This window comes from Cebidichthys violaceus, unplaced genomic scaffold (assembly GCF_023349555.1).
Source record: "Cebidichthys violaceus isolate CVI_PGR_0920_01 unplaced genomic scaffold, fCebVio1.0.p SCAF_20, whole genome shotgun sequence".
Lineage (NCBI taxonomy): Eukaryota > Metazoa > Chordata > Actinopteri > Perciformes > Stichaeidae > Cebidichthys > Cebidichthys violaceus.
In genome coordinates, this window is record NW_027176373.1 from 6,720,385 (window position 1) to 6,745,009 (window position 24,625).

The 24,625-nt window shown below is 40.4% G+C and overlaps 1 protein-coding gene across 3 annotated transcripts in view; it reads left to right on the top strand.

The window, feature by feature from the left end:
* Positions 1–24,625, top strand: part of mtus2a (microtubule associated tumor suppressor candidate 2a) — a 43,621-nt gene that overhangs the window by 13,717 nt on the left and 5,279 nt on the right. For all 3 annotated transcript variants that reach the window (XM_068715907.1, XM_068715909.1, XM_068715908.1), the window contains exons 3-9: positions 599–845; positions 4,526–4,783; positions 17,121–17,285; positions 20,241–20,339; positions 23,150–23,337; positions 23,413–23,538; positions 24,470–24,536. In XM_068715907.1, the coding sequence (XP_068572008.1) occupies positions 599–845; positions 4,526–4,783; positions 17,121–17,285; positions 20,241–20,339; positions 23,150–23,337; positions 23,413–23,538; positions 24,470–24,536 (1,150 nt within the window). The remainder of the gene's footprint in view (positions 1–598; positions 846–4,525; positions 4,784–17,120; positions 17,286–20,240; positions 20,340–23,149; positions 23,338–23,412; positions 23,539–24,469; positions 24,537–24,625) is intronic.

Sequence of the window (24,625 nt, forward strand, 5' to 3'; positions counted from 1 at the left end):
CTGCATGTCGTCAGGCTGTTTGTGACTTTGACTCACAGCATCAGCCATATTAAGTGGACACACTCCAAGATGGAGGAAATCTTGTTATCTATTACTACTCATGATCAGCCACATCATATTTTAATAATTTGTTTTGGTCATACAGAATGTTCGATGACTAACAGACTATATGGCTGCAATGATAGATGTAAAGTATGATTTTGGTGCTGGTGAATTAGAATAAAGGTAGCATCAAATGATTTTTTGCCCAGTTTGTCCACAATACCACAGGCAAAATTCACAATATTTAACATGTCATGGCAGCCGACTTTCCTGGTGAACACATTAGCATGTATGTGTCATGGACTTTATATGACACACACTATTTACATGTAAAAGCTTCAAGGTGTTTTTTTTACAGTCATAGCAAACAAATGCATGTATGAAAAAAGTAACAGAGTATTAATTATTTGAATGCTCTCAGTATTATCATTATTCACATTAATTATGAGCCTTTGCTTAAATGACTTAGTTTTCATTACAGTCTCGGGGCCTAGCATACAGCATATATTTTTCAATGATAGGATTTTGAACTTGATTTCATTATTTTGATTTTTAGGTGGGAAGATCTGCCAGTTTTAAAGGGAGTACAGCTGAGGACGCGTTGCAGTCGAGGGCCGGAGGAAGCGGCAGCCTCCTGCGCTCAGGCAGAGGTCTGCGTCTGGGTCTGGGAGCTGTCAACAGGACGACTACGGGCTCAGCCAAGGGCAGAGGGCCCAGTCAAAATCAGAGGTCAGCACTGGTCTTCAGCCAGCCAGTCCAACCGGTCAGCCCAGCAACCAGTCAGAAAAACCAAGATAACACAGGTAAGAGATTTCCCCAAATTATGTTTTAGAGCAGAAAGAACACGGAGATGGCCCGTTTTGAGCTAAAGTTTGTGTCAGCTTTTATTTCAGCAACCTTAAATTAGTCTCACCAGAGAGAGACACCTTATCGTTCTTCTCTTTTGTAGCAATGAGCAGAGCAACGATATTGGCCTGAGATGAAGGCAGGTTATTAAAATACATTCTGTGAGATTTCTTTTGGCTAAACTGATTGGAAGGTTTTAAGAAAGAAATACTCTGAGGGGACTGCTCCAGAAGGCTGCCATCTACAAAACTAAATAGATACATAAAAGCTTGCTCACACTTTCTCTACACACAGCAAAATTCAAATTCAGATACCACCTCTGACTTCTGAAGTCAGATTTACGTTACAGCTCGGCTGCCGCTAGAATACCCAAGTATGGAATTTGCTCATCAGCCGGCTATGCCGTTTATCACTTCCATGCATATTTCATCTGCTCTCTCACTGAGTGTGACATACGTGTTCATACGTGCACTCAAAGACACACATAACACAAAACTGCACATACTGAATTGATCAGCATAGTGTTATGATTTGCCTGGCTTCCTTATCATAATCCTTATTAATACATATGTATGGCGTCTCAGTGTTGCTTGGCCCTCTGGGAACTACAGACTTTGAAGTGCAAAGCAATTAAGGTTTAAGTAACGCCAGTATCTTCTTGCTGGAATCATCTCTCATCCCTGCTGTACCCTGCCCTAAAGAGGCCGCATGGATAAACACTAGCTACAATATGTACTGTATATACAGCATGGGTCAACATTGTGTGTGTCAGTTCTTGTAGGCTATGTAATTAAGGGAATTCTGTTGTTTTTGTTGTTTTTTTCATCCATCTCCTGGAGAAATCTGAGCCGTAAACCTTAAAAACGTGCCAATAAGCACTTTATGTTTCCTTTGTTCTTTTCATCACTGGGAGTTACAACTTTTCAGGTTTTTGTGAAGGGAAATCGCTCCATCTTGCGTACACATATTATAGTAATTATACTGTATATAGCAGTCAAAGTACTTTCACTACTCACATAATTACCATGTAGGGTTTAAACTGTCTATTGTTATGATAATGAGGACTATCCACTTACAGGACAGGGCGTTTGTGATGAAGCTACTGTAACTTCTGCATATTGAGGCTCTCATCCTCCCGTCTTCACAGCAGCGACGCCCCGTGCTTTGCTTGGGTAGCTCCACAGAGATTGCAATGCACTCAAGTATCACATTTAATAATATGCAATTTAACGCTTTGTGGAGGAAATCCATGCAGGTTGCTGCAACTCACCTTGGGCTTTAATTAAAATTGCTTGGTCGTTATAGTGCTTATCCCAGCTGCCTGTCCCATTGACTTTTCAGAACCCAATTTACATTATCCATCTCAAGTAAGTAAGTGCTCTCTCGATCAGTAAAAGCCAATGGTTGGAAGATGTTTTCATTTTTCAGGGGTTGTTGAGAGACTGTAGGTGGTGTTTCCGACCTAAGGGGAAAGTTTTATTCAAATCTTTGGAATGGCTAAAGGGAGAAAACGGCAAGCCCAGGAAAACACCCAGGGTTTGTGATTCATGATGCCTTTTCAAAATCATACTTTTATACATTTTTGTCCTATTTGTGTAGTTTTGAGAGCTGCTTTATCAGGTAGAGTGTATTTTGCAGGTGCAAATAAAGACGAATAAGAAAGTGAGAAACTACAAACCAGAGGACAGAACAGAAAGACAGTCAAAGTCATATTAATATTTCCATTCCCTTCCAATTCCTTTTTAGATTGTTATGAATAATATGTATCTTCAGTTAACAGGAGCTTAGCTCAGTGCTATCTAGGCTGAAGGTGTTTGTCAGGCTCACTTCCCTCATTCGTCTCTCAGAGGGGATGAATGGAGTGGTGAGGGGCAGGAGGAAAATGAGGACATTTATCTTTAATGATCCTGACCTTCTCACTCAAGAGGAGCGAGCTCAAATCTGATAAACAGAACCCGTGGCACACAGGCAGATATTGAAAAAGGAAGTGATAAGTGAGAACACTGGCGCTGATGAAGCTGGAGGGGAGATACACTGGAGACTTTTCTCCCTCGCACTGTCCCACTTTGTCTTTCTCTACCAACAGAGCTTGAATTCTCCTTCTCAGAGTTCTTCCTTTCTTGTATTGATGCGGCGGCTCCCCTGTAGCATGTGGAGCCCACAGCTGTGCCAAATAGTTGAGGAAAGTAGGGCTTCCTACCTTATCTCTGCAGCCAGCAGGGGATAATTCTTCTCTTCTGTCTAGGATCTAAACCGTGTACTGCAGGCTGGGGTTTCTCTCCCAGGCCTGAGGATTTTCCCACTGCCCACTGTGTGTAAATGTGCACAGTCTTGGTTGTTCATGCACATTTCATCTGTTTGGCTGTCGGAAACCATAGATTACCGAGAGCTCCATTGCTCACTGGAGCTAAGATTACTTTTTTTATCCTCCCTTTCTCTCTTTGATTCCAGGTCTTTTCTTTCTCTTTCACTGGCAATATGTTTTTAATCTTCCTCTCTCTTTTAATCAACCTTTAATATTCTATAATATAGTTTTGAGTCCTGAACGGTAGAGGAACGGCTTTTAAGCAGCAACTGCATAAGTGCAGAATCAATGTAATACCTATAATAACGAGGAATTCCTGACTGTGTAATGAACTATAAACACAGGCAAACACAGTGTATGTATGTATTGGAAATATATATAATCTGTGTCCTAAATTGTGGGTGTCATATTGAACGTCATAACAGTGTTGGCATTAGGAAGCTGTTGGCCGCCAGCCCAGTCTGTGAGCACGGTCAGAGCCAAAAGCAGCTGTTACCAGGTTGTTGTGTACATTGTTATCATATTTGCTTGCTGCAGCAATCAGAGTCATAACACAAAACTTTGTGGTGCCCAATGGTAGCTTAGTCAACACAGGATGATGAATGATTCACAGGGGAAATAAACATCAAGGCTATGCTGTTGGTATGTAAGTGGTGATTAATGAGTTTGCAGTAGTCACACACACACACTTTTACTCCCTACTCTTGTGGCGCTGTCCGTTCAGCACCACAGGCTTCAGCTCAAACAAAGTGAGCAAAATGCAGCTAAGTCCCGCCCCTCGAACGCAGACTAGCCAATCATAGCGTAGCTTCGGCCAACTCTGAACAGAGCCCAACAACTATCCGGTTTTGTTGGTTCACTTTTACACTGTGATCTGTAGGCTTTAGCTTCTGTCTTTATCTATTCAACCCGTTTTCGCTGCTGAATCAGTTTGACATCCTGGATATATCCTACAAGCGCATGTTGGATACCCTTCAGCCAGTTCTCTCTGGAATAGCTTTTTCGTTTTTCCAAACATTTGATAATATTTCTGCAGGGAGTGCAATAAGTGACAGTGTGGGCTCCATGGGTGCTCTGACAGCCTGACGGACTAGCAGCATAGAGGCGGTGCTTAACAAAGGGTCACCCGATAAGTTGAAATGCAGGGAATGATTAGTTTGCTATTGTCTGCTGACTGTCCGGCTGCTGCTGTAATATCAGTTCATCCAAGGACACCCCATGTAAATTTAACAGTATATACGTAGTATTATTTGGGTTTTCACAGTGTTTTTTTTTTTCGAATAATAAATGACAACATGATTCTTCATTGTGCTTTTTCTTTATTGTGAACAGATAACCAGGTTTTTACCCATAATGCTCCTCCTCCTGCTGCTCCAGCGACTGCAGCGTCACAGCCCCAGGCCATGGCCGCCAGGTCCCCGCTTCCCAAAGCAAGCCAGTCAGGCCTGCGCCCCCCAGGCTTCAGCTCCAGCCGCCTCCCCGCGGGCCGCCTGGCAGCCTTCGGCTTCGTCAGGAGCTCCAGCATCTCATCCGCCTCCTCGGTCCACTCTGCTGACAGCACACAGAGTGACCACTGCAGGACAGCTCACCGTGAGTCCACTCATTAGCATCACCATACTGTGTTCATTGCTTTCTTCTATCCCATTATGCATATAGTTTGCATAAACAGCCCCCTCCCACATTAATTATGTTACAGTTTGCTTCCTCTTCCTGTGCTCCACCCTGTTACAATTTATTCTTCACTCTGTATTTTCATACACAAGCACCAAGTCAATAACAACTGTAGGGCTGCAGTTTTGCAAAGCACATTTTCTGCAACACACGAGGACACAATATAAGGAATATTTCTGGTAATAGACATTACCAATGCAATCAACTTATCGTTAATCGCTGGGTATTATGATTAGACAACGTTTGAATGCATGCAAGTTTCACTGTGTGTTGTGCATGTATCACACATGATTGGCCCAAATAGATGGCACCAATATTCATTAATTAAAATCATTATCATTAAGGCTAAATGTGTGGAACATTATGACGGAATTGCTTAATTTGCTCTAGGATGATTCTTGAGATTCATGAGTAAAAGGTGACGACATGGTGCAAAGTTGGTGTGATATTACAGATAAGAAGGCAGAAGGACTTACTTTATGAAAAGTAGAAAATATAAATTTCCCACAACTGTGATGAATCATTGATACATATACTGAAAGGGCACGACACTTCCCCCATTTGATAGCTCAGCTTTTTTTGTCTTAAATCTATGAAAAAAATAACATAGCACAGGCTCCTAACTAGGTCTGTGCCGCAAATTCAGTCAGCATGAGCAGAGATAACAGTATCGTATTGATAGTGCTCATTTTCACAGAGAACTGGAGCTGTACTTACAGTTGGGATTTCAATGCAGCTCGGCAGGCTGGTTGTTAGTTGGCTGAATTTGTAGCTGCATGTGTTTTTAATGTGACCTACATAGGGAATGCTTGCTCTTCCTCTCCCAGTTACAGTTGACGTAAGCACCTCCATTCTCACGCATGTCAGGCCCCCTGTTATGTCATCACTCCATTCCCTCCTTCCCCCCTTTTCGCTCCCTCATTGGTTGGAAATTAATACAAACTGTGCGGTAATGTGGGGGAGGCACCGGGATAAAAAGGACTCCCTTGGGTTTCCACAGCAGTGTTTTTTTTATTTTTTATAAAAGTGGCATAAATGTGGAGATTCACCAGATTTACCAAATCTATTAATATATTTCATACAGGACTACACATTAAATGGTTTCTGCATGTTTGGGTTGGACCATTATAGATTAAAGGCCTCAATCAACGAGTAGTGCTCTAATTGCATTGTGAGTATTGACCAAGTGTGTTGGCATGTGTCTGCGCAATAGGGCGGAAATGATTAATTGAAAAGTCATTCTTTAGGCAAAAATGCCAAGCACTTACCGGTTCAAGCTTCCTCTTTTCTGACCAAACAGTTAATCAATGAATTAAGAAAACAATCATTAGCTGCAGCAATAGTAAAAACTTCTCTTCTCTCTTTGTCTTTTGATCTCTATATTCTCATACATGAACTGAATCAGTTGCACATGGTGACATGATTTTTCTCCACACTGGGTTTTCCACCAACCTGAATTTTCTGTAGAACACATCTTTAAATTTCCTCCTAGATTTTAAACCCTTATCTCAAACATAATTTAAATAGATCTTAAAAGCTGTGGCACTGTAGCAATCAACATGCTTAAGTGATCCTTAAAGTAATACCCTACAGCATCTAAAGTACATTTGTCCAGTCATAATGTTAAAAGACCAGCAGAACAGTAATGGGCTGGAAACCCAGTTTCCATGACAGTTGGGTGCTTATATGCCACTAACTTGCGCTTGCAGCTCAATATTTAGATTTTTCAATTTCTGTTTTAGTTTGTTGTTGGAGACAAATGCAACTCAATTGACAGTATTGAATTTAGCCTCCCTTTCTTGCAGATAATAAATAAATAAAATGACCATGCAAATATCAATATCTTTAATCAATGAAATGGGATTCTGCTGTACATTTCTGACCAGAGATCACAAATTAATTAACAACGTATATCAGACTTTTATTATACAGTGCATCAACTAAATAAATTCTTAAGGTAAAACATACACAATGTAACAGTGACCTAAACTCATGCTTGTTAGCATATTGTGTATTGCAGCTGCCAATATGAATGTCCAGATTTACTCCAGTGTCACCTGTAGTCCCAAACTCCTTGGGCATTTTGACCACTTTGTAAATATCACATCTGTAAACACACACACACACACACACACACACACACACACACACACACACACACACACACACACACACACACACACACACACACACACACACACACACACACACACACACACACACACACACACACACACACACACACACACACACACACACACACACACACACCAGCAGAATGCAAAAGACTAGAAGTTGTAAAAGTAGAGCCTGCAGCACAATGTTCCTCTTCCTGCTGTTGAACTGCTGCTGCTCGGAGCATGGCAAGACCAAAATGGAGTAAAGGATGATAGACATGTGAGGCAAAAGATTCAGGTCCTTTGAAGTTCATTTCTGTGTGTGTGTGTGTGTGTGTGTGTGTGTGTGTGTGTGTGTGTGTGTGTGTGTGTGTGTGTGTGTGTGTGTGTGTGTGTGTGTGTGTGTGTGTGTGTGTGTGACAGGCAGGAGGGGAGAGCAGGAACATTAACTTCCCCTTTTTGACTCTGTGTGGTGCTTTTGACCTTTCGCTGCGAGGCATTTGAACTCTCGCTCTGGTTCAACCTTCAAGACTAAACTGGGCTGTCGCTCCTGCTCTGTCTCTCCTAGTGTGGAGCTTTAACCAAAGGGTTGTCTGATGCCTTTTTGCCTAACCTTTATTTGGGAAACATTTAAAAAAAATGTTTTAAAAGCTTTAAAAACTAACTCCTCTCTTTTCTGAACCTGGATTCATTCGTCCCGTTTGTTCCTAATATTTCCTGCTAAATCATTACTGTGTATGAAACAAGCTGGATATAAAAAAAAATTGCAAGTGCTTTAAGCTAAACGTTTGAGTACTGCATGATGATGAAATGCTGAGACTTTGTTTTTTGTCCCCAGGGCAATTTAGGAAAACTGAAAAAAATAGGGGTGACATTTCGTTCAAAGTTAAGCTATTCCATGATTTGAATATTAGATATTGTCAAATTTATCCAACAATAATTGCATTTATAAATCCTTATGTTGCCCAAGGCAATGTGTGAAATATTGCAGCATGTTTCTGAGTCACTTCACAAACCATTTGTAGACAGATGTTGTGATTCGAAGCAAGAAGTGAAATACCAATGTGGAGACAAAAATGAAGTGAGATTCTTCATTTTCTGATTTCCAAAGGCTCTGTTTTTGTTTAATATGTGTTTATTTGTGCATGTATGGAAGTACGTGATGTATGCATGTGGTGATTATTCAAGATTTTCCTCGACCACTCGGGGATCTTTGCCCCCTCTTACTGAGCTCCAACTCAGATCAAAGAACATAAGGATTGACAGATGAGTTCTCACACATGCTTCCATCAAGGATGTTCAGGGAGCCGCAGCAACCCAGCACCTCCCTCTGACAGAGAGCCAGGCTCAGTTCCTCGTTTTCCCCATTGATCAGCAAGCAAAACAGACTCCATTAGGGCTCTGGATGATAGGAGAAATCATTAAGGAGTAGAGCGATGGGGAGGAAAGGATTGCCAGGCTCCAGTAAAGTGGGTTAGAGGAAGGATCCCTAGAGTTTAAACTCCCCCACTGTCGTAGCTCGTCAACCTGCTCTGATCAATGGGTAACATGCAGATGTGTGTGTGTGTGTGTGTGTGTGTGTGTGTGTGTGTGTGTGTGTGTGTGTGTGTGTGTGTGTGTGTGTGTGTGTATATATATATATATATATATACACACTGTATATGTGCAAATGGCATTATGTGTCCGTGGAGAGGCAGAGGAAAACGACTTGGAATGGGAGAATGTGATGTAATTTGCACAGACATCAGTTCAGAATCACAATGTTAAAGGGTTGGGTTGCCCAAATCAGTCACACAGTTTCTGCCTCCACCCCAAAAAACGTGCCGTTAATGGAAATTTGTGCTCACAGCGTTGAAAAATTACATTTAAAAAAGGCTGAATAATCTCTTTCCACACACAATGTCCCGGTTATTTGGACTAATCCACTGAACACACACACACACACACACACACACACACACACACACACACACACACACACACACACACACACACACACACACACACACACACACACACTTTTTATAGTTTAGTATAGTATAGTAGTTTTTATAGGCAGAAAAAAGTTCCAATAAGTGTTGACAGCTTCTGTTGATTTCCAATGCTGTGAACACCACAAATGATGAAGGTAGACATTTCAAAGATATACTTTATCTAAAAAAAAAAAGTTGGTGAAATAAAACTATTTGCATGGCTAGATACTACTAGATGTGTTTTATTGTGAAATAAAAACTACTAGCCTTCAAGACACACTGCAGATTATTTTAAGTGAAACAAATCAGATACGTGAGCATAAAAATGGAACTTACACACCCAGGTGACTTTGAGCTAAACTGGTCTGGCCTTGATTGATTCTTATCGCCTGTTTGCATATAAGTATGCATGCTATTACGTGTGTGTTTGTCTAGCATCTAGGGGTGCTACAGGTTACTCTATATGACATTGATTAGCCATTAAACCAATCCTCCCTTTAATGCAAACGCTGACGTCCCCTATGGTGTTTCAGGGATGTGTGTATGCGCATTAGAGAGAGAGCATCCATGCTTGTAAAAAACCTATAGGGATACATTCTTAATTCCGCTGTGATTGACAGACTCCATTACATTGCTGAGGGGAGAATCCAGCAGAAGGAAGCTGATGAAGCCTGTGCCTTTGAGCCATGCTGACTCCATGATGGAAACTCAATCACCAAACCAAACTTAGCATTATTAAAGCGTTATCACCTGCATCACTCTTCTCTTTCGGTGAAAATCAAATAAACGGAAGGGAAAACTGAGCCGCCAGCTGATGGAGAAGAGGAGCTGAAGGCAGATGTGGGGATAAAAGCAAATTCAATGAGACAAAACGAGTTGAGGGGAGAGAGGAAGAAAAAAAAAAAGGAGCGGAAAGAGATATGCATGGAGGGATTGGCGCGGGGAGGAGAGTGGATGCTATACCCCCAGATGCCATGGCTCCGTTTTGGTCTGTGACTCATGCTAGCTCACTGTGAACAGATGGTTTCTATGGTGCATGCTCACACACACGGATATGCACACACACACACACACACACACACACACACACACACACACACACACACACACACACACACACACACACACACACACACACACACACACACACACACACACACACACACACCAGAGAAGGGAATTAGATGGGCCAATTAGATATGGCTGCCATTCTGCGGCTGAGGAGAGAAAAACTAACATGGCAGAGGCTTATTGAAGCAGCAGAGCTGTGACAGTGAAGACAGTGGTTGCTAACTGATAAACTCCCAGTATTTTATCTAGCTCCATCTTATTCACGGTTTATGAGCTTAACTGATTGTCCTGACAGACAAAAACATTGAGAACTGGAGCATCAAAATCAGATAAAAATGTAAGAGATACTAATTCAGCATTATACTGTAAAGAGAGCCGAGGTCATTTCATTTTTCTCAAATAATTCCTTGTTATTTATTACTAAGCAGATTTGGGACAGCACTAGTGGATCTTGACATTCATTAAAAGAAGTCAATCTTTCAGTCTTTCATTAATAAGAAAATCTTTATCTTGTGTTTTTGAGATTTTATGGCCTACGAGTCCGAAAATAACACTTTAATTGTAAAAGCCTGATTCATTTGAATGTCATACTTATAATGCTGCTTGATCAATTTATAATCTACCACGAAGGATCTTGTTGACCATAAGATACACCACATTTCCCTCTGGTTGAGCTGAAGCTTTAATCTCCTGACCTCTCTGGATCCTGGCAGAAGACGGGAGCCCTGTGGATGCTTCCGTCAGCTCAAGTGTTATCTAATCTATCTCACAGTCTGCAGCCCTGGTCTAGTCTCTGCATGACAATTACTTTGTGCTTTATGTATGCGGCGTTAACCTTGACTTTCACAAACATCTCTTCAGAGGCACAAGGGTGTACTTTGCATTTGCAGACCTTTATTTTGCCAGGAGGAGTTTATCATTCGAGACACACAGTTAGGCACAGTTTGAAAGCTGTTAGGAAATGTTTTGAGTTAAGATATTGTTTAGAAAAAAAAATGTCTAAAACTTTAACTCCAAATCCATGAATCTAATTTACTTGACAGTGATTGGCATGTAATTAAAGCTGATTTCACACTCAAGCATAATATATAATTTTAGATTTGTGCACACATTTTGTTCTGGCACTTAAAAAGTACACTGACTGACACCGATCTGCTTGGAGATACAATTTGGCAAAATGTTAAACATGTTGCTTCAGTGTTTAAACCAATTTACAGACTTCTCTCAAAACAGGATGAAACTTTATTCAGATAATGTGCGGCATATACTGTAAGTATAGCATAAATATATAAGATCACAGGATAATTAGGGAATAGAGTGTCCTATGCTTTTACATTACATTACAGTCATTTAGCAGACGCTTTTATCCAAAGCTTTATGACTGATGGATGAATAGTGACAGCTAGACAGCTAAAAGCAGCTTCAAATCAATGACAGGGAGCTAAGATTAGGAAGCAGGACAAATTGTAGGCTTGTGAAAGACACAATTTTAAACTTAATTACACACAATGTCTCTTGTATTGAATAGTGTTGAATGAATCTGACGTCCGTGTCTGAGAACATGTAGTCTAATATTACAAGCACACTGAAGATTAGACTTCAAAATCCACGAAAATGATACTGAATATAAGCACTATGTATATCTCTCTTTAAACCAATTTAAAATGTCTCTGTGGTATTATATTATTTCAGTTGTTTATATTGTTGTGACCTGGCTCAGGAGGCCATAACGAAAAGGGCTTCACACCAAATTAACATTTAACAAAAATGAGCTTTATCTAAACCAAATGAAGATGCCAAATAAGAATTGTTAAGACGTGGATGTCGGGATAATCAGTGGTGTAAGTATACATGAGGATCATAATGGATGTGTGTGTCTTATAAGGTGCAAAACAAGGTATGATGATAAACTAAAGCAACATACTGAATCAAATGGATGCCTGTAAGGAGAAGAGTGCAAACTGCAGCAGCACAGCAGAAAGAGAGAAAGTGACTACTAGTGAAAGCCAGGGCTTTATAGACTGGGGAACCGGACCCAGGTGTTCCCACTTGGCCCTAACGATCTCCTGCCACCAGGTGGAAAACATGGCAAACACAAAAGCACAGTTCAGATAATAGTTGTATCCATTCACAATTAACATGGAGACATCACTCATTAAAATAACTTGATTCAATGAACATCTACAAACACAATTCAATTAAATCAGTTATGCAATTTTTTTGCAAAATGTTTTTACCCCCTTGGCATTTTTTCTATAATGTTATATTACAACTATGAAATAAAGAAATATTTTTATTTGGATTTTAGGTAATGGACCTTCACAAAAGTCAAAATTGGTGAAGCAAAATGAAAAAAAAAGTATATTTTTTGTGTGTATATATATATATATATATATATATATATATATATATATATATATATATATATATATATATGTGTATATATATATATACATATACATATATATATATATATATGTATATATATATCATATTTTATATATATATATATATATATAAAAAAATATATATTAAAGTGGTGCGTGCCCATGTATTCGCCTCCTTTGCTATGAAACCCCTAAATAAGATCTGGTGCTACCAATTACCTTCAGAAATCACATGATTAGTTAAATAAAGTCAACCTGTGTGCAATCTAAGTGTAGCATGATTGAAGGGAGCACCATTAAATATGAAAGAATTACAAAGAATATGGCACCGCAACAAACCTGCCAAGAGAGCACCAATACTCACAGACCAGGCCAGGAGGACATTAATCAGAGAGGCAACAAAGAGACCAAAGATAACCTGAAGGTGCTGGGAAGCTCCACAGAGGAGATTGGAGTATCTGTTCATAGGACCACTTTAAGCTGTACACTCCACAGAGATGGGCTTTATTGAAAAGTGGCCAGAAAAATGCATTGCTTAAAAGGAAAAAAAAGAAATGAAATGAGTTTTGGTGAACTCCGAACATGTTTTTCATTTATATAAGTTCTCCATCCCTCACATAAAACCCACCACCAGCTTATCAGCTACCCCCTAAATATCCCAATGAGTCAACGTGTCCGTTGATGCTGCTAAGCATATACCGTAACATTTATTTCCCTGGGGCTATACATTTTTGTAGAAAAGCCATTTCTTTGGCATGTCAGCACTGCAGTCTGTACAGTGGCTCCAGTTCACATTGGTTGTTTGCGTGTATGCAACCTGGATGGACTACACCAATTCCTTTAGGACAGCTATAGAGTTTCTTTTGTAGAATATGATTGTGCTGATTTAGCTGGCAACCTCAAAATGGTTTATGCTTCAGTCAAATGAAACGCCTCCGAGGTATGAATGTAGCCATTTCACAATCAAATTAAACTTGTGCAAGTGACATGCAGCATTGCCATTTTCCTTATACATCAATGGGAAATGCTGAGGATACGCATACAAACCTCAGACCAATCCGTTTCTGTGTATAGGACTCAGATACAAGAGTCAGCATTATTCTACTGGCATTATTTTTGCTGTGAGGTGCAATCTGCTCCAATAAATTGGCCTCCCACTGAGCTTGAAAAACCTTGTGCCTTTTGTTCTCAACCGTTTCACCATGTTCTTGATCCCTTTTTAATATCTTTGGTATTTTTCGTCAGTCTTCATAAAACGCTAGGCTTGCCACTGGCTCCTCTTTGTAGCTCTTTTTATATTCTTTTGTTTGCTTCTTCCTGATCCCATACAGCCAGCCTCTTCCCATCTTCATCACGCTCTGTTATCTGCAATCGGCAGGCATCTTGCCAATCAGTGATGCATATCAGCTTGCTTTTACCATTAATGAAACACATCCCTTTTTCTCTATAAGCCTCTGAATGACACTCTCCTTTTGATCATTCAAAGCATTCTTTGTCTGGGAACCAGGCACCATCATTTACTCTTCCTCTCTGTGCTTTGGAAATTTGTTCAAGACATATTTGACCTATGACTAATGAGCACATCTCAGTTCATATCAACCAGCTAATTGATCTGTGTCAACTCCAAAAACGGAGCACCAGTCAAAGCATTTTAGGTCAATGCCGAAAATTTGTTTTTTTGTTATTTACAAATCCAGTTTTTATCTTTGAGATTCTAACCAATGGAAGTCTTCATGTAGATGGTGTTTACAGCAGTAATTGCAGCGCTAAGTAACAGCAGAGCAGTGCTCTGTGGCTGTCCAAGATCTGGCCAGAACACACTGTTCATGCCCTTGACTGGTTCATGAGGAGGAAATACTGCAAACAGCCTCACTAATCAACTCTTGGATTGCTCTCGGTTGACTAATGAAGCTTTTTTGGAACGCAACATGCATCACTAGTATATGGTGAGGCAGCAACTTGAGTAGGACAGCCGTATATATATCACAGTGTAGCATGTTTTCTGGTAATTCACAGTCTATATGAAACATAGACAGAGGTATGTAAAAGTTCACAAGCAGCTTTATCAGAGAAAACCGGTGAAAGTCTATCCGGAGATTGCGGTGGAATGGGGCAGGAAGAGTGGGCTGAGCTGTAGGCTAGAGAGCAGACTGGCGAGGCAGGCACAGATAGGACTTGAAGCACAAGGGTACTCAGGATTATACAGGGTTAGGGCAAACAGGAGGATACAACTTGAGAAAGCAAAACTACAAACTGACTGAGCATTTCAACCATACTGGCAACCTAAAACACATTTTCTGCATTTTTTTGTTGTTGTTTTCAATTACAGGTGCCAAAACAAATATTTTCAGTACCTATTAGATATCTTTCAAAATATCCAAGTATTTTTTTATCACATACAATATTGTACTGTGTTCTACACTGCTGTAACTGCTCAATGACTAGGATCGACCAAACACAAATTTGTCACAAATAATAATCATTGTCTTGTTGTCATTGCAGCATGGTAGGGCACGCTATGCTCAGTGGTCTGCTATTTTGCTCTTAGTTAGCATTGCCATACTCCATAGCTCCAATTCTGAAATATCTTGTTATTCATTTGGCACTGACATATAATTTGCATCATCAGTTTCTTCAGGCACTTCTTCACTTCAAAGTTACTATCATCAAACCTTCTTGTGGCTCAGGGGGTAGGGAACATACTCTACTGATTGCAGGCTTGGTGGTTTGATACCTGGCTCCCCTACCATTGCATGGTAACTTGCTGCCATCAGAGTGCGAGTGTGTGTGTGTGTGTGTGTGTGTGTGTGTGTGTGTGTGTGTGTGTGTGTGTGTGTGTGTGTGTGTGTGTGTGTGCGTGTGCGTGTGCATGTGTATGTGTGTGAAAGTGCTTAACTGAATAAAATTAATGATAGGCAATAATGCCTAACATAGTTCTGAATGTCCAACATAGTCCCTGGTCTCTAAAGACCCACGGTAGGGGTTCTACATGCATACAGTTTATGCTTATCTTGCATGCAACAAAACAGCTCTGATTTTTAAGAAGTATTGGAAAATATTGTATTTTACAATTTGCTGGAGCCATAATGAACCACGAGCTAAACTTCAGAAAAGGCTGAGTATGAAAGTAAATCTATTTATATGAAGCTGTATACAAACATGCTGAGTTAAATATGTGGTTGGTAGAATTGTTATGTTAAATATGAATGTTGAATGATTTTTGTGGTTATGCCTTTCCGAGCCCCCTCTGGTTCAGCTCCGCTACTGACTGTATGTTGTTTAATCAATTAAGGAGATTGATGACACCGGTGTATAGGACACCTGATGAGACGGTGGAAGGGAACAGTTTTTCAAAGGCAAATTAAGAAATTATACCACTTAAATATTGATTTCGTTTTTAATAATTTCAGAGGACAATATCAAAGTCAAAATCTTTGTTAATTAAATCCCTTAGTTGACTTTCAAATAGTGGCCTATTATTATGGTTTGCATGTCGTCAACTCAGCTCAAACTGTGGCTTACTGGATGTGGGATTTTTTGGAATCCACTATTTTAATAATTCATGCGCCAGCGCTGTTTACCTGGCTACATTAGGTGTACCATTCATTTTCCCCTTCTTTTTCTTTCTTTTTTGTTTTTCAAGAGTTGTCAAGCATATTCTGTTAAATGGCCACTTTGTATATTTACTGGTATTTGTTTTCTTAGGATAAAAAGACTAGTTTCGTATGTTCAGATATGCAGTGGCTGCAGATTTTCTTTGTAAGCGACCAAATGAGTCAAGTTCCTACTCACTATTTACCCCAAAATTGGTATAATGCAGCAAGTGTTGGAGGGAGCAAATAAAGAAGTGGTTATAACTAGATCAGTGTGTCTCTACACTTTCTACACCGAAACAATCTTCACAAATGGAAAGGCTGCTCATGTGAATAGATGACGTGGTGTGCTATTATGATCCAGAGTGAGGGACTTGGCTTGAAACAAAAGAAAATGCAGACCAAAAGCAACTATTGCAATCTAAATTTTCCCAGCAGCTTGGGATTTTTTTTCCCATCACATTGTCCAACAAGCACTGGTTTCTGAGGATGCGGAGAGAATGCCCTACATATCTTAATCACCAATCTCATGGCTTCTTACAAGCAGCTTTATATTGAATTGTTCATCCCTGCTTGTCACACGAAGAAGGTAGAGAAGTGCAGGCAATCTTTTGTGTCATTATTGATCGGGGAGATGAGCAGGATTTACGCAGTGTGTGAGAGTGCATGTGTGCTTGCAAGTGTGTAAACTATCTGCTAGTCATTTAATAGATTATAGCTGCAGTATAGGCCAGAATGAGCGATGATCAGTGCGCTTATGTGTGAGAGTGCATTGTATTTTCCTGTGTATGTGCTCATGTGGAAGTGTTAAAGTGTCCCAGTGTAAAACATGTGTGTGTGCAGGATAAGTGTGCTGCTGCAGGTTAACAAAAGGAAGATTGAGAGCAGCAGCAGTGAGACCCAGAGGTTACAATCCATTTCTCAGTCCAGTGAACCTGAATTCAGACATAACACAGCCCTACCAGACTGTAGAAAAAACAATATATGATTATAAAAAAAAGGAAGGGGCAATTGAGATATAGCAACTCAGAAAGGGAACTTTGTAGATATATCCTAACATATGCAATGTAAATTTTAAAAAAAACATATAAACACAATAATTCTGTGTTTTCCAGGTCTGAGTGTGAGTGAGGATCCTCCTCTTCACAGAGTGACCACCAGCCCTCCATTGACTGATCACCAGAGAGGGGCACCTTGTCGCAGCAACAGCCTCCAGCCGCCCTCCACTCCAGCTCTTCCCCGGCGCTACCTGCCTGCTCAGCCAAGAAGTTCTCCTGGAGGTCAGTCAAAGTTTTTATTGGAGAACAGATCACATTTCTTGGTTCAACTACAGAAATAATTTGTATTTTTAGAACAATCTATACTCTACTATAAAGATTTTGTGAGGATTTTCTGTAATTTGGCTCAGACTCATTTCAACATGGACTAAAAATAAGTCAAAATGTGTATTTCAGGTTGTGCAGAAACAATGCAGGGAACTCACCCCTATATGCAAATACAATCTGAGCTTCATGCATGTGAGAGAGAGAGAGAAGCATTTTTTTCACCAAGAACAGATTGTGTCCTATTGTCACATGCTGTTGTCACATGTGGTAAACAATTTAATAAACAGCAAACCATACACAATGTATTATGTATGTTCTGGTGTTCAGAAGCAGAAGCAAATTCAGCGTCAATTGTAAACAACAGGTTTTATAGTCAGTACTTGGAAATCAAAGAGCAAGCGCTTGTGTTCTAGAAACAATACTTTGCACAAATGTTAAATATTTTTATAGTGAGAAATCTATGGTAGAAGAGGCATACAGTGTTCTCACTGCATATATGGCCCAATTTTTTTTATTTCATCTTTTCTCTGCCTCCATATACAGTACAGTGTAGCACATAACTCAGCACGACCTCCTGCTCTTAGGGGTTGTTGAAAGTAGTTACGGGAAATGCTGGAACCCACTAACTTAACGATGAGACACTTCACTTACAAGATCTCACAGAATGTGTTGAACTGCGTTAGAGATATCCAAGGGTGGAATTGCCTTTCAAGTGTTCGTTTCGGCCATTTATTCCAGTGTACTCCGTTCTGATGACAGCACTTTCTAATGTCCTAGAAAACGTTTAAATAACAAGGTTTAAAAGCTTAAAATACACTTACAGCTTTTAAAGCTATTGTTAAGCATCATAAACCACCACACATTTAACATGTTCTACTGCTAATACATGTTTTTGAGCTTGTCGGTTCACAACTGTCCTCGTTGATGGTGCCAATACGATCTGTTCAGAGGCGAGGAGGCGCACAAGCAGTGATGCTTTTCACACATGGAAATTAAACCCAGACGGCTTGTAGTATCACACTTCTCTCACTCACACTTATCTCATGTCTTTAAACTTTTACAGTATAGCTGACTGAATAAAAGACAAAAACTCTGCTATCCTTGCTGTAGTGTTAGCAGAATATCACAAACAAAACTTTCCAGGGCAAAACGCATTTTAAAGGTGAGATCATCCTTGTGTTGTTGTCAACAGGTCCCCCCCCCCCCCATTCAGGTCTGTGTGCTAGGAATGCAGACTGTTTATGAATGTCTCACCTTGTGTTTTTGTAGGCCCCTGCTGATTTTAAATGTGCTGTAAATTATTGATGAAGAAATACCTAAGGAGTCCCTGTCAACCTGCAAGTCGTGCACAGACACTACTTTTATCTGTACTAGATAATACATTTGTATGTGTCCATATCAATTCAACGCAGACATTTTTCTGACATCTGCACATACGTCTTAAATCAGTCGACAAACACATCTTTCATGTTGAGCCCCTGAAAGCACAAAACCAAAAACCTTCTTCGCACAAAGCCCAAAACAAGCCATTAGCACTAATTATGTGGAATAATTATGTAATCTTAGCATGCTAATATGCTAAACCAAGATAGTGAAAATGTTAGCTATTATACCGACATTATGAGCATGTTAGCGTGATGATGTTAGCTATAGAATTAGCTCAAAACATTGCACAGCCTCACAGAGCCACTACCATGCTTGTAGACACTTAGTCTAACTAAGCTTGGAATGCACTATGTGAAAATATTGTTTATTCACATCTTGCAACTGTAGCCGAATAACTGAGCAAGATCATTTTGGAGTTGCTGTAAGGCATGTTAATTTATTTTTTAAATTTTGATATCTGTTTACCCCTGCCTCTAGTCTTTGTGTTCAGCTAAGCTAAACACCTCCCAGCTACCTCTTGCCAAAATATATTAGGGGTTTAAAGTGTTTGTTGAATTTTCAAGTACAAGTTCAAGACAGTCATGCTGGGTTTTAGTAACATTACAGTGCCATGAATGAGTGTGTGTGTGTGTGTGTGTGTGTGTGTGTGTGTGTGTGTGTGTGTGTGTGTGTGTGTGTGTGTGTGTACGTGAGTCTGGGGTTCACTTGGCGGTAATGAGTCACTCTGAGAGCCACATTTGCATGACCACACCAAAACATGAACAGTGAACACACACACACACACACACACACACACACACACACACACACAGACACGCTGTCTCTGCAGGCCTAAAGTATCTCTCCAGGGTTATTTGGGGGATTTGTTCAGGATCAGAGGCTTCTCTTCCATTACAGGTCTAATTAGTTTCTTTTCAAGGCCTCTCTCCTTCTCTCCTCTTTGCTTCACAACAGATTCCCTGCTAACCTCCTGAAACCTTTTTCCTTATTCACCATCATCTGTTTTTTTTCATCGCACATTTATTTTTTCTCCTGGGTAAAGCATCTCACATTTATTGTTTTAAATCCAGCTACTTTCTCTACTCCCACACACTCCACCTACTCTGCGACATAGTTCCTGATTGTCTCGTCTGCAAAGAGTGTAATGTCGCAGAGAGCAGGGAGGTGATGGGCACATCTTGCCAGTATGCTCTGCTTCTCTTTGACCTAGAGTCCCGTGGGACATAGTTATACAACACAGCAGGGGGTGAGATAGCTGGAGATGAAAGCAGAAGAGTAACAGAAAGATTGAAAAAGTTAGGAGAGGGGAAAAATCAACAAAGAAATGGAAAAGAGAGTGAGAAGTCGGCGGGTAAGGGTGGTTGGTTTGGTCCTTGTGTGCGTATGTAGGTGGAAGTTTGATTGACATAATGTGATATAAATATCAGGTAGCTTTTTAACGTGTTACTGTTACATTTATGTTGTCATAATCTTTTCTGTTTAAAGTAAGTCCCACTGATTGGTTGTATCCGTGTTGATTGACAGTTGGCAGGAAGGAGTTTCAGCGGAGTTCAGAGGTCACACATTCCCTCCCGTCCTCCCCAAAGAGGCTGGCGGTGGTTCCTCCCAAACCTCAGTCCCCGGGTGAGTCTTTCCTCTTGTTATCAAAACATATCATACAAAATGCACATATGTAAACAGTGGCGTGTAATCCTACTCGACCAGCCCACCGGATTGTCTACCTTTCCAAACCTTTCAAAAAAAGTGTCCTTCCATTTATGACCTCTTCTTAATCCACATACACCGAGAACCAGCTTTTTGCTCTATGCAGCCTGTACCTTTCTTCCTCTTGGCTCTACAGTGGGAAAATTATTTTCTCGTAGGATTGCAGAGGGCCGACCCATTTTTCCTTGCAGAGATAACACTCAACACCTCAGGCTACACCTCTCTCTTTGCTCACTTCACTGAGCACTAAAGTGCGGGTGTTACTGTTCTCTTTGCTGCATCTTTTGCTGGACGTTGTCTCTTCCCACACAGTCACATAAAAAAGAAAAACATTTTCTTTCTCTCTGATTCTCAGCACTGTAGCTTTGCTGTTGTTTACGAGGACTTACAGATATTGAAAGTTGGCTGCTCCCACTTGAAGCTGCTCTAGACAGTCTGCCAGCAAAATGTCAGCATGTTGAAATGAAAATGAAATTGATCTCATGAATAACCCTTTAACCACACCATGGCAGGGACTCACACATACATTTCTACATTACCAACAGTGGACCACCACAGTACTCCAACCAAGTCTGGATCATTTTCTTATACTTGCATCAACAAAGAAATGTTCATGGTCTAGTCAACTTCTGATGTCATATGATTTCTTTGTGATTAATTACAACTGAAAAGAAAAGATCATACTGCTGACTGTTTCATCCCTAATTTTATCCTGTACGTTGTACTCTTTTTCCTCCCATTTTTAGATTGTAAAATATTTGGTTCTCTTCTGCCTTCTGTGTTGAGCTTGGAACTTAAAATATCCGCTAAAGTTGAGCATTTATATTTTTTTACAAAAGCATTATAACAAATTATGTTTCAAGAGACTGGTTTATTTAGTAATTAGCCTGTGTAATAACCCCTCTACAGTCTGAAAGACTTGCCTGGGACTGCAGGCCATTCACACTATGGAGGAGTATTATAGTGTAACAATATGTGTGAGTGAGTCATTATAATCCCTACTCCAGCCAGCAAGAGCAGTGCTGAGCATGGACTTAAAATAGACTTAAACATTCACACACCTGCAAGCCCCCTCTTGGCTAAAATAATAATAATAAAAAATGATTTTAGCATTATTTAAAGCATGGCCAACAGGGGACTTCCAAAATGTCCCCTGTTGGCCATGGAGTCCCCTGTTGGTGAATAAGTAACAATGCCGATGTCCATTGTTGGATAGAAAGGTAAATACACACAAACACACACACACACAAGGTATGAGTCCCACAAGGTCTGCCGTCACCTTTTCCTCATTGTTTCTCGCATCATTATTCCTCCTCCATCAACCCCTCTGCTATCATCTGCATGCTGTCTTTCAGGTAAACCTACAGATATCTAAGTAGGTGTGTTTGTGTGTGTGCCTGAAAAGAGGGAGACACAATTTACATAAGACTTTTAGAAGAAGTCGTTTTCAAAGACGGGGAATCCTAATGGGCCTTCAAGGCAAACACGCTGATGAAGATGCAATATTGAAACAGTTTCTGATATTTGCAAAGCCACGTCTTGATTATTCCATTCCATGAAAATACATATTTTTTGCCATTTGATGTTTAGCTCTTACATTTTTAAAGAGAAATCACCCCATTTTCGGTTTTACTCATGCACATACACTTGAAAGAATACATATGTGTTTGATTTGTGTTTTGAGCTAAATTGGCCTAAAACGTCTAACCTTTCATCCCCCCTTCTTACTGAATTCTTTGTCTCTCCACTCTCTTCTCTCGTTTACCAGTGGCCCATAGCGCTCCCCTCATGTTATCCCCCCACCTCCCTCTAACCCATCTTTCACTCATTACCTGGGACCCTGCACCTCAAGCCCAGCCTCTGGTTGTCATGGAGACCATGCTTCATGCATCAGTAGGCCTGAATTATATGGTTTAAGCAGGTGATGTGGAGCTGCAGGGATTTTGGTATTGTGTGTGTGTGTGTGTGCAGACACACACAGGCTTGTTTGTCAGTCTGTGTGAACATATATGGACGGTACATTTTAAAAGAATGTCGTCTATCCGCTGCTGTGCTCGGATACTGTGCATCTCCACAGGCTGGTATCTGCTCACACTACATGACAAGGTGACTCACACAGAGGTTAATCGGCCCGTCTGTATGTCAACTACAGCTTAATGGTTGTGCCCCCTCCAAGGGAAAATGGCCTCCACGTGTTTGTGTTTGACTGGCCTTTAAATTACCTCAATCATTAATGGCCTTTACTCAATGTGTCTAATGTTTTCACACAAACACAATACACATGATACACTCATACAAGCATACTGTAACAGTGTCTATATATTATTGCATACTGCAACTCAATCATTTCTTGAAAATGACGACATTCATCATGAAGGATTGGGTGGTCCATCATGAGGAACACCGAACTGGGAATTACCCCAAAGGCTTCCTCTGTAGGAAAGATTCAATTACCTTACGATCATTTATCATGTGAGCACAGTCATTAGCAATAGGTCAGGTCAAATCACCTCTGATTCCATACTCATCTATTTCATAGATAGATGTGTCCTAGTTCGATTTAAGTATCAGTACATGACTAATTAACGGCATATGGGAGATATCATATTCCGTATGTGTAATTTGAATATTTCTATTACATATGTATTTACAATGTTAAAAAAAACAAGCTAACACAAACGTTTCAACTCAATTACATTTTTCTTTGTTTGTTTTTTCTCTCCCTACAGTCCAGTCCGGGCAGCGGCCCGCAGCAGCAGTGCGAGGGTCAGCTCCCCTGGGGTCCCCTCGCCGCGTGGCCCCCCTGAGGCCGCAGCAGGAACAGCAGGAGAGCCTGCAGAGGGAGAAAGAGGAGGCTCAACAGAAAGAGAGAGAGAGGCAAGCAGAGGAAAGAAAAAAAGAAGAGCTAAAGGAGGAGGTGAGTTGCTAGGAGAATCTGCAGCACCCCATGGAGTTTGCACTATTGCATTCTATTGTATTCTTTGTCACATAGGTTCAGAGGCTGCAGGGACGCTGTGAGCAGCAGGAGAGGCAGCTTGTAGCTCTAAGAGAAGAACTGAGGAAGACTTCCTTGGGTCTGGAAGCCTTTATTATCACCACTCAGCATTACTGCCTCAAGGTAGCCAACTTGAATAATACAATGCATACAAATGAATATGTCATATACCATAATAAGGCTATCATAATTATGTCTATTTCCTCCACAGTCCAATCTTCTACTATCAGGTCTGAAGGTTAATCTATGATCCTATATAGATAGACAGTGCTTCATCCTTTCCATTTACTTAGAGCCTGGACTGTAGAAAATATGCTCTCTTAGCACATGAACTCAAGAACACATACAGTATTAAACGTTGTGAGGTGAAATGAGATTCACCTCACGGTCCTCGAGCAGCACGATGCGCAAGAGTGATCGCTACTGTGGGAAAGGTCCTCCAGAGTTCAGTGTGTCGCTGTGCTGGTTTCATCCAGCTCTCTGTGTCTGATGGAATGATTTAGCCTCTAACGTGTGATTGCTTTAATACTGCCGCCAGACTGTCGAGGGACCGTCTGACTTCTTTATGATCACTGTCTGAGTGCTACAGTCACCAGCCCATAGGTTAGATACAGCAAGCTTTAAGACAAGAATGCTTTAAGTGTTTACTTGTTTGAGTAGGTTTGAGCTCCCTCTGCTGGCATTACAGTTACTGTATAGACACGGACAACATGCAGTATGTACATGCATATGAGTTGATTCATATCGATAAGCAACATTGTGTTTATCGTAGTAGTAGAATTCAGTCTAACCTCATTTTCTATAGAGTAGCATATATATATATATATATATATATATATATATAAGAACTCTCCACATATCATCATGTTAGCATGCTGACAATAGCATTTAGTTTAAAACACCACTGTGTCTAAGTATGGGCCTCACAGAGCTGCTAGCATGGTTTGTGGTCTTGTTACATTAACAGCAGGTAACTCACTGTTGTATTTTATAAATGCTACTTGGAACCTGCATTATGATAAAATGTTGTTTATTTCTAATTTCCAATTTCCAGAATAAAACTACAAAGGAAAATCAAAGAAAATTGTCGTTGGAAATGCAAAAGATCAGAGAGGAAATGGGTGAGTGAGAATCAACACATGACCGGACAAATAGAAACACCAAATCAATCCCACCAGGCAACAGCACAGGTGCTACTAATAACACTAAC